The sequence below is a fragment of the Amphiura filiformis genome, chromosome 1, assembly GCF_039555335.1.
Source record: "Amphiura filiformis chromosome 1, Afil_fr2py, whole genome shotgun sequence".
In the NCBI taxonomy this organism is placed as follows: domain Eukaryota; kingdom Metazoa; phylum Echinodermata; class Ophiuroidea; order Amphilepidida; family Amphiuridae; genus Amphiura; species Amphiura filiformis.
Genome location: NC_092628.1, coordinates 39080880 through 39092926, shown reverse-complemented (window position 1 = coordinate 39092926; position 12047 = coordinate 39080880). Strand labels below are relative to the sequence as shown.

Below are 12047 nucleotides of genomic sequence, written 5' to 3'. Positions count from 1 at the left end.
TTTACCCCGTTCACAAGTGATTCCTGTAAACCCAGCAGGGCATATGCAGACAAATCCAGCTGGTATATCATAGCACACACCTCCATTCAGACATGGGCTAGCTATACAGGATGGTGAAACTGGTATAACAAAGAATACACAAGTCTGTATTAATGTACATTTCTTTTTCATAAAAATCAAGTTACTTAGAATCTGGTATCAATAACTATACTATGATCATAAAAGATATTTTTCCATAGAATGTACAAAATCATGTCTATTTGTGATTGCTTTGTGAATTTTAAATGTTTACTGTTTAATGAATCTAACAATGTTAAATTAATGTGTCTTTTTTTCAACTACTGTTTACTTATGAATCATATAATTCTGTAAAATTTATTTTATTTGTTGCCAAATTTGTAATCAAACAGCTTGTTTTCTTGGCAAGACTTTGTAAAAACTGTTGCCACCCAAAGATTAGGATAATATTTTAAGATTAGGATTACAATTAGGTTTTAGGGTTAGGATTAACATATTTGGGCTGGGATTAGGATGATAGATAGGGGTGGCAACCAATGGCTGTAAGCAAAATAAAAGCAAACTGCATATAATTATGCTCTTAACCGCCAAAGATTCAAACAGCAACACAACAATCGCCTTCTTACCAACTGTTACAGTAACTGTGAATCTACAAGTCGCTGAATTAAATGCCGCATCATTGAAAACATAGACGACTTCTGTGTCACCCCTGACGAAAATATCTCCAGGATTATAGTTGTTACTTATTGTTGGTATTTCACCGGAGTCATCAACAGCTGTTGGTGGTTGCCAGAACACGGGTGCTGACCTTTCTCTTCTCTCAGCCATTACAGTAATATCACTTGGACAACTTGAGATTACAGGGGCTAAAGTGTCCACCTTTTGGGTAGTCGCATAATCAGAGGTTGTAGCGTTGTAAGTAAAAACTTCAGTAGTAGTAGCAGCTTGTGTGGTTGGAAGAGGTTGTGTAGTTAATTTTTGTGTGGTAGCAACTTCTTGCGTGGTTGCCTGTAGTGTGGTTGCAGCTTGTGTGGCTTCAACTGACACTGAAATTGCTTTTTGCGTGGTTACATTTCGATGTGTGGTTGCATTTGGCAGTGTGGTTGCACCGTTGGTCACAAGATTGGTCAAAATTTGTGTAGTTAGACCGTCTGTTGCAGCAGCGGTGGTTATGGCCAAAGTAGACAACTGATGTGTGGTCACAGATTCAGGAATTGTCGTTGATTCTGTAAAGACTACATACAATTGGACACAATATTCAGCAATGGTTATCTCATGCACTCAAATGAAATTAAATAACCACTGCAAACATTAGAAACCAGAATCAGACTGAAATGAAGAGTAAAGAACATTTGCACACAAGTCATCACAGGAGATGGTTAGTGTATGCTGGTATAAATCCAAATATTGAACAAGACAAACACGTCACAGAGAGCACAGAGAGATGAGAGCATACTTCCGTAATGTTGACAAGGTGGAACAATGTGTATGACGCCTAGTTCAGTGATGTGACTAGACTACATCAGATCGTGTCAGCAGCCAATTGGATCACATCAGCAGCCAATCATAGACAGGTGCGTTTAACACCGTGAATATGAGACGTATGTAGAAAAGTACGCTCTCGTCACAGGTTTACAGCAATTTACTATAAGGTATATTGGTATAAAAAGAAAACTTGTTTCTTGCATATCTCAGAAACAAAACAAGCAGTATGATTACAGAGAAAATACTCATCAATGCAAACCATACCTGAATTCTGTGCATCTTTAACAAACAAGAGTATTTAACAAACATGCAATAGAAAGACAATATCACTTCAATCCATCAGTGTTTACCCCGTTCACAAGTGACTCCTGTAAACCCAGCAGGGCATATGCAGACAAATCCAGCTGGTATATCATAGCACACACCTCCATTCAGACATGGGCTAACTATACGATGGTGAAACTAAGGTAGGAAACAAAACAAAATACTGTATTGGTCTGATTCTGATTCCTAGAAATACGTTATGGTATAAATTATTATGTGATGATCATAAAAAATATTTCTCATTTCTATAGAGGTTATCCACTTTACTTATGTGTGACTTCTAACAAAAGGCACTGGTTCCCGTAGTATTCTTCATTCAAACTAATTCAATGCACGATCTCGGAGTTACCTGCATGACTTTGGCGGGCTATTTTGAAACAGTCATGGTTGCACATACAGGTACTTCTTTAGAATGTCCTAAACAAGGTATAGCAGTCGTTGATAGGATATGCAGCTTATAGAACATGGATAACCTCTATTGCTTTTTATTATCTTAACTCTTTTTTTACTGAATGTGATAGTGTTAAATTAATGCATCTTCGTTTCCACTATTGCTTTCCAAACAATCATATAATTCTGTAAACTGTATTTTATTTGTTGGCAAATTTGCAATCAGACAGCATGCTTTCTTCACAAGACTTTGTAAAAACTGTTGCCACCCAAAGATTAGGATAATATTTTAAGATTAGGATTACGGTTAGGTTTTAGGGTTAGAATTAACAGATTAGGGCTGGGATTAGGATGATGGATATGGGTGGCAACCAATAGCTGTAAGCAAAATAAAAGCAAACTGCTCTTAACAGCCAAAGATTTAAACAGCAACACAACAATCGCCTTCTTACCAACTGTTACAGTAACTGTGAATCTACAAGTTGCTGAATTAAATGCTGCATCAGTGAAAACATAGACGACTTCTGTGTCACCCCTGACAAAAATATCTCCAGGATTATAGTTGTTACTTATTGTTGGTATTTCACCGGAGTCATCGACAGCTGTTGGTGGTTGCCAGAACACAGGTGCTGATCTTTCCCTTCTCTCAGCTATTACAGTAATATCACTTGGACAAGCAGAGATTACAGGTGCTAACGTGTCCACCTTTTGGTTAGTCACATAATCAGAGGTTGTAGTTTTGAAAGTAAAAGCATCAGTAGTAGCAGCTTGTGTGGTTGAAAGAGGTTGTGTAGTTAATTTCTGTGTGGTTACAACTTCTTGCGTGGTTGCCTGTAGTGTGGTTGCAGCTTGTGTGGTGTCAACTGACAATGGAGTTGCTTTCTGCGTGGTTACATGTGTGGTTGCATTTGGCAGTGTGGTAGCACCTTGTTTGGTCAGAAGAATGGTTGTAGTTAGACTGTCTGTTGTAGCAGCAGCTGGTGGCTATGGCCACAGTAGTCAACTGATGCGTGGTCACAGATTCAGGAATTGTCGTTGATTCTGTAAAGACTACAGTCAATTAAACACAATATTCACCAATGATATATCTCCTGAGTTCAAATGAAATTAAATAACCACTGCAAACATTAGAAACCAGAATCAAACTGAAATGAAGAGTATGCCAAGTTTGCACACAAGTCATCACAGAAGATGGTTTAAACAGAATCGGGTTTAAGACAAACACGGCACAGAGAGCACAGAGAATGAGGCAACCACTACATGGCTGTTCTTAAGAGGACAACAGCATGTGGCAACAACTACTACTAATTTACTAACTTCCTGAGCCACACAAATGCAATATGATTAATTATTATAGAAACAATTTTTGCAGTCTATATTCATCATCAAAAAATATAGAGAATGACAACTATTCACATCACACCAAAGCAAAATATCTTTTCTCACATCACAAATATACAGTACACACTTATAACTGCCGTACTTAATAAAAACATCAACACTTTCAACAAAACACATTTCTGTCTAATGCATCACAGTGAGATCTATTTACAGCATACACATTTTGTTTGGTGCTAGCTTTTCAAAGACACATTTCTACCGCCACAATAACACACATTTTGTACTTGCCAAACTTAAACACTTACACACCATCAAAATATTGCCACATTTGGATTTTACATAACTTTCAATCACATTTTACAAAGGTGAGGCTTCTTTTCTACACATCAATGCTTGCTGTGATAACATCTTGACATTAAATTGTAAACCTTGCGGATGGTAAATATGGTTTATAATCTATTTTGGTCTCATATGTGGGCTTCTCTCTCTCTCTCTCTCTGTCAGGTGGCGCTGTGTAGCGCTGCTGTGGTCTTCACAAGAGTACGCCATCTCATGTGGGCTTATTTACATCATTAAAAGTGTACCAACCCTGAACATGAACATCCTATCTGCTGATATTAGAACACCTGTTAATGATATGATGAGTATCTTACAATGGAACAAACTAAATGATAGATGGTCTAACCAAATGTTGGTTCTAATATTCAAATGCCTTAAAGGTATGGCTCCAAGTTACATATCATCTCAATTTAATTTCATGTATAGCATGCATTCTAAAGGCACAAGGAGTCAAACCAACTTTAATCTCCACGAAGTGTCATGGAATATTAATGCAGGGAAAAGGACTTTTAATTCACGTGCTGCTAAAATTTGGAACAGTCTTTCTGCTGATATTAAATGCAATTATGAATCCATGAGCCTCTCTCAATTTAAGCATAGGATTCATTCTTCATAATTTTGTTTATTCCATCTGCATCATAATCTATTTGTGTGCTCATATGTAATTTTTAAGTTGTATCGTAAAATAATTTATATTATTTACATGTATGTACAGTATTTATATGTAATTTTAAATTTGTTTTAACTTAAGAATATTGTACTTTTTGATGCAGGGCCTCCTTGGAAATCAGTGTTTTAGCATTGAAGGGGCTACCCTGCCTAAAGAAAGAATAAATAAATAAATAAATAAATGATACAGGCCATTGTCATTATCACATTAAACTTTCAAAACTAAATCAAATATCCTCTGTTCAAATTCTGACAAATCAGTGAGATTTTTTATCATTGGCCATTCATATCCTCAGGTATTGGGGAAACCACTTCGGTTTTTATTACTACTCATTTATCTGGTTCATACATCTATGTCTACCCCTGTTTCTACATCTAAGCATATGCAAGTCATACAAGCCATAATGGTTGAAATTAGACCCACACCATAGTTATCAAAGCCATTGTTCCCCAAATGAAAATTTCTCAAAACAAGCAATTTGTAAAGAGTTAGAAAGCTACAGAAGCTAAATCGAAACACACCATACATCATGAAAATATCTACATTCAAACAATGCAATTTTATTTCCTCTATCTAAAACTAAAACTAATGAAAATACTAGGAAAAATTCTGCTGCTACTTTAAGCTGATCATGCAAACTACTAAAACAAAATCTACAATCCATCTACGCTTCTGTACACAATCATTCAATACACAGACATCAAAGTTGTAAGATAATCAACTAAACTATAGGTCCAGCGCACAGGTGTACACAAGCTTATACACTCCTAAAGATATGAACTGAAACACAGAAACACCAGAAGGGCAGACTCTACATTCAAAAAACTAAAACCACACATGATGTGCATGCAATGAACATGATGTATCATTACCAAATTGACACATAACTCCAGTCCATCCAGGTGTACATAGACAGACATAGCCTGCCGGGAAGTCAATACATTCTGCTCCATTCTGGCAGGGGTTGGGAGAACATTCATTCGCTTCTGATGATGGAGATGTTTGACAAAGTAAATAATTATTGTAAGCTTACAATGGTATTTCACAGGAGCATTCAATTAAAGATACATGACTCAGATAGAATTAAAGCAATGTTGGAACATTTGCAGAAGAGGATGCCCTCAATGTTTTTCAAAATTATGATTTTTACACGATCGTAATACTTAAATAAACTAACATACCCTACACAAATCAAGGCTTTAGGTGCTGTAGTTCTGAGATTTGAATTATGTCATAAGACGTTTATTTGTACGATCGAAATATTAGTTGAACATGTAGGTGATGCTCATAACACTGTACGTACATTGCGTAGAACACATTGGCAACATCAGCGCTGGAATTAAATAGCAATTTTCTTTGTGTGTGCCTCATTAGTTTGGCTCAAAATTAAATTGGGACAAGTGGAAAAAATGCAATTTTTTATAGAAATGTTGCAATATTGCTTTAATGAAAATTTGGTCTGGTTAAAAGTAATAACCAGATAACGAACTTACCAATTTCACAGTTGGTACCCTCAAATCCAAATGCACATTGACATACTGGGCCATTTAATGTCTGCATACATGTAGCTCCATTCAAACACACATTCTCAACGCATTCTGTAAACGATAAAATGCTTGTTTTAGTTTATTCAAATTTTACTGTCATTCCTATAATTCAGATGCAGCCAACAATGGCATGCTGCAAAGTGTCAACTAAATATTAAACAGGCTCTTAAGAAGTCATTGGCATTATCATAATTAGTAGCAACCTGTTTCTTAGAACCAGGGGTATAAAGACTGCTCCCTTGGAAAAATATTTTCTTGTGAAATTGGGACAAAAAGAAAGGAAACTGAATGTTAAATCAGCCCTTGTTATTTGGATCCTATATCCTGTAAAACAGAGACCAGTTTCATATGACAGGCTTCTAACCCTAGCCCCACCTACCCATTGGAACGACAAGGCTAGTTCCTGCTCTGAAACAAGTTGCCCATGCTAACAATAAAATTCCTTTAAAATAAGGTTTTGAACATGATTTTGACCCCTGTGGACATATAAATGGTTCTGTCCAGATTTTGGTTGCCTCAAGTGCTTTGTTTTCTTATTATCAGGATCGTTTTGGTGGACCAATCAGCAATCTTATTTTGGCATGGTTTTGTTTTGTTTATACTTGGGCCATCATTAATTTCTGACACAGGTCATGTCAAAAATTGTTCTTATGTGCTAACTGTTGTAATATGTTTGACAAATAAATACAAATATATGAATGTCTGTTTGACGCACACAATTGGTGTGTTTAAGTTTAATTAATTTTTGTCTAGGCTTAATGCATACACAATTGTTTTATTTATATACATTGTACTGGACACACCTACATGTGGCGCTAAAAAACACAAAATGCTAATAATTACTCTCTAACCTGAAAATACTGTAACTTGGAAGCTGCAAATGGCTTCATTATCAGCCCCATCTATCCATCCATAAACCACTTCTGTTGTACCCAAAAGGAAGATATCACCAGAATTATAATTATTGTAAGCAGTTGCTATGACTCCTGAGTCATCTACTGCTGTAGGTGGAACCCAATACACAGTAGCTCTTGTGGCACCATTAGTAGCCATCAGTTCAATGTCTGCGGGACAGTTTGAAATGACTGGTGGCTGAGTGTCAACTGCAAAACAGGAAAAAAAATTCAGGTCAACTCAAATTTTACAGGTGTCACTTTTTCATGGGTATTGGGCTAAATGGCCTCAAAGGTTTAATGGTTAGCAAGTCAAGTGACAAGTAAGCTGTTACAATGCCAATTTGTACCAACTTTTCTGACTGCACTTACTTGTTATGTAGAAAGCTGGGCATCTGTGCACAACTGACAAAGAATATTTAATTATGCCAGTATGTATGTAATGTTGGAATAGAAAGATCAGTATATGGAGCTCTGGAGACAAGTATAAAAGGTTTGTGCTATAAGAGCTCAGTGAGAAGACAGATTCAGCCAGGGTAAGGGGTGATACCAAGGTTATGTTCTAGAAAAAGGTAAAGAATTTTAAAAACTACAGCTAATAGAGGTGAATGTTTATGCTTCCTAGAAGAAACACTGGTTCAAAACAGCATCAGGTGTTTTTGTAGGATCCAAGAAAATGGCCTAGAACAGAGCAAGATTGCAGAATGTGATGGCATTATGCCAGATTATAAGAGACAGCAAGGAAAGCTTACAGGATGGTGCCAGATATAAGAGTGAAAGAAAAATAGAAAAAAAATAGTTCATGCAAAAACTAAGAGACTACATTAAGATGTAACAGAGTGGCATTTGGTAGAATCATCTAGTAGAACTAAAGATAAATAAAAGTGTAGACATTCGTAAGATGCTGGCAACAAACCAACCCAAAAGGAAGAGTGTCAGAAGCAGTTATCATCCATTGAGTACAGACTGAAGTAGCATGCAACAGATCAGCATGAAGAGAAGAGATAAAGGATAAAGTGCCTGTCATTTGTCAGAAGACGGAAACAGAAGACAATAGCAAAAGATGACCTCAGTTAAAGTGCATCCACAAGATCATAGTGAGTCAGATTCACACATTCCAAGAAGAGTCAGTGAGCTGTCAGTCATCAGACATAGTAGAGTTCAGTGTCGATAAGAGGTCAGAACCACAGCAAGCAATCCTGTCACTTACCTGCAGCTACAAGGACATTGAATGTACAAGTGGCTACATTGCCTGATGTATCTTCCCATGTGTAAATCACTTCATTGGTACCAAGAGGGAACACATCCCCCGAATTAAAATTATTAAATGTGGCAGCTATTTGACCTGAATCATCTGATGCTCTTGGTGGTATCCATGTGACAACAGCCATTAATTGGCCACTTGTTGCTGTGGCTGAAATATCATCCGGGCAGCCTACTACAGCCGGGGGAATGTTGTCAACTATGGGAGCAAAAGGTAATATAATATAGGGTGTCATGTTATTACTATGCATGCATATCCTGCATGAGCAAGTATAATTCTGGAATCCCTGTATGTGACCATGATGGAAGCGTGCTAAATAATAAAATAATCACTTTTTAATGTGACAACAGATAACAAGACATGCCTTTTCATTAGTTTGACCGCAATGTTGTTAAACTAAAAAGTCATCAAACATTTTTGTTGATTATTGCAATAATTTCAAACAATTGCTCAAACAATTGTTCTAATCCTGGGTTATATGCATGTGACAATTATGCAGTTAAACTGTGTTAATAGTTTTGAAGAAGATCCAATGAGGAGAATCAGGCAGGCATGTTAGAATATCACTAATTTGGTGATACGGTTGACCCCTATCTTTCCTCATTATTATGACATATGGTAAATATACATGCACGTATTAATACTGAGCAAGGATTACTATTGTTTGGTTGTATTTTTATAAATGGTAATCCAGATCCACTGCTTTATACTGGACCCATCTTCCAAAATGTTTTAATTACCTTTACTGTAATATGTTTTAATTATATCAAACAGCAAAGAAAACTAGGCTGTAATAGTTGGGAACTGAACAATTATTATACAGCACTTTGATTAACCAAGTTATCCCAACCCTTGAATTTAACACCATGAATCTGTTCTATTCTAAGATGAATTAGCTGTATCAAACATTTTAATTTAAACTTACCTGGTACTGTTGTGGGTTCTAAGGTTGTAGGAACAGCAGTTACTTGTTGTGTGGTTACTCCCTGTGTGGTTACTCCCTCAGTTACAGCTTGTGTGGTCGCAGCTTGCGTGGTTGCAGCTTGCGTGGTCGCAGCTTGCGTGGTCGCAGCGTGGTCGCAGCTTGCGTGGTCGCAGCTTGCGTGGTCGCAGCTTGCGTGGTCGCAGCTTGCATGGTCGCAGCTTGTGTAGTTACTGCTTGGGTAGTCGCTGCTTGAGTGGTCGCAGCTTGTGTGGTTACAGCCTCTGTTGTGGCAGCTGGCTGTGTGATTACCGTCTCCACACCACGAGATATAAGAACCTGATTGGCATCCCTAACCTTCAAATCTACTACATATTCTGTACTAGACAGAAGTCCTTCAAACTGGTATGAGAAGCCACCATTTTGTGCTTGATTTGCGGTACGAATGATGATTTCTTGCTGTCCATTTGGATATGTCAGTGTGAGTTGGTAGGAGACTATGGATGTCACCAATGGCCAGGAGACAAGGATGAAATCAGGACCAGTTGTAACTGTCAGATCATTGGGAGCTGTGAATGGAAAAATGGAAATTGATTGGAAAGATTACAATGCAAAATTTGTTTCAAATTTTATGTTTAATACAAGCATCATCAACTGGCATGGGAACTAGTAACACTGTTGTCTTGTAAAATAATAAACACACAAACTCTCTCTTATACACACCCCTACCCAAATTATGTTAAAACCAGAGGCATGTGTGTTATGTTTGTATTTTTAATTGTGCAAGTGGGCATAAAATAATTAGAACTATGCATTTTTAGGGCAATTAGGCATAGGGGATTTGAAAGTGCATAGTGCTGTCAACCAGGGAAGTCCCCGGTGGAGAGGTGTCCCGGTTGGTTAATAAAACACAATTCTTCCCCGATGGTTAATTATGTTATACTCATAAGAATGTGTAACCACCAGTAAATTGGGTTGTGAAAAAAACTGTTAGAATTGTTATTATCCAACCATGGACACACACGTTTGAGTTTCTTTGCCTTATCACAGACATGGTTAAGTTTTTATTATCCAAGTGTGGACTCACCAGGGCATTTGTGGTCATTAGCTGTAACACTTTCTTATGGCATTTTACATATATATACAAACTCTGCCCAGAAACCATGGAGGTCCACGGTTCCTGCATGTGCAGTGATTTCTATTCTGTGTGTCCTCATTTGCCAGTGTTTTACAAACACACACCCTCATACACACATGATCGTTGATTGCGCGTAAAAAGTAACCAAGTAATAGTAAACAAACACAAAACATGCTTAACTTCAAAGCTAGTGCCGGTGACTTGAGGTAGATATATAGACTATATAACTTACTATTTTCACATAGATTTCCTGAATATCCAGGTGGACATACGCAGTCAAAGACATCTCCTCTGCCAATACAAGTACCTCCATTCATACAGCTCACTTGTGTGCATTGATCAGTTCTCACTGAAGCAAATAGAAATGAATAACAGTCAGGGAAGGTACAATTTTGTTGTCACTGCTTCCCAAGTATCAAAATGTACCATTACAAAATAATAAGATATTCTGAGTTCAAAAATGTTTGGATTTAAATGAGTAATATATTGTTGACCATCTGTCACAATGTGCAAGTTTTTGAAACATTTGAAACTATTATCTTTTCAGCTATTGTGTCACATCGTGGATATTGTCCTGGATATTTCATACATATTGTCCTGAGAGGCATGTGTTGCTTTTAAAAGATTAACCTACATGTACAGTTATATTTGATTTCATCCCAAATAATCATATTACCTTTCACAACACATCCAAAGGTCCAAATGATTTAATGAGATGACAAGCTAAAATGGATAATCTTGAACAGACATACCTAATGTATCTTAAGTTTCATGAATAGCTTATGTAGCCTACTCTGACTACTACCAGCATAATTTTGGCAACTAAGTGCAAAATGTGATAACTGATTTTATATCCTCATAATTGATGAAATGACTCCTCAAACAAACAAAAATGACAACTTCTAATTAAGCAATGACTATAATCGAAAATGACAACTTTAATAACCAACATTGTATACTTTACCTATATCACAGTGTAGACCCTGCCATCCAGGTGCACAAAGGCAGACGTATCCCATGAATATATCGATGCAGGTGGCGCCATTCTGACATGGTTCAACGGCGCATTCTTGCACAACTAATGAACATGATAAGGTGCAAAATGAGTGCTATGATTTGCTACTAATGAGGGCTAAAATTGGACTATTCCAATTGAAATCCATACACCCCTCCATAGATTCCAAATGGAGTCACCTATTCAGGTAACCCCATTTCAAAGTCATACTCCTTTTCTGTGGGAGAGTAAGGTCATGTTTTCCATAAGAGGAGTAAGAATTTCACCTATATGGAATAGCCCAATTTATCTGTAAGTTTACTCTATACAATATTTATATGAGGGCTAACATTGGGCTATTCCAACTGAAATCCATACACCCTCTGTAGATTCCAAAGGAAGTCACATATTCAGGTAACCCCATTTAAAATTCACACTCCCTATGGGGGAGATAATTTAAGGTACTGTCTTCCATAGGAGGTGTACGGATTTAAACTGGAATAGCCCTACTTATCTATAAGTTTACTCTATACAACAATTATATTTAACAAAATGGAGGTAAACAAATGAATTTCAATTCTACTTCATTGGTATGTTCTTAGTATGTTCTAATGCATTTTAGCCATCGGTGGCACTGCATTAGGATCTAGCATGAGGCTACACACAGATTCCATGTAAACTTTTACATTTTGTTTAGTTTTATTGGAATTTACATTTGAGTC

The 12047-nt window shown here is 36.9% G+C and overlaps 1 protein-coding gene across 1 annotated transcript in view; it reads right to left on the bottom strand.

Moving 5' to 3' along the window:
• Positions 1–12047, bottom strand: part of LOC140159016 (uncharacterized) — a 171560-nt gene that overhangs the window by 58754 nt on the left and 100759 nt on the right. The window contains 10 exon segments of the mRNA XM_072182334.1: positions 861–1253; positions 2670–3143; positions 5440–5553; positions 6061–6165; positions 6966–7217; positions 8218–8469; positions 9012–9016; positions 9282–9762; positions 10564–10680; positions 11296–11409. Coding sequence (XP_072038435.1) covers positions 861–1253; positions 2670–3143; positions 5440–5553; positions 6061–6165; positions 6966–7217; positions 8218–8469; positions 9012–9016; positions 9282–9762; positions 10564–10680; positions 11296–11409 — 2307 coding nt within the window.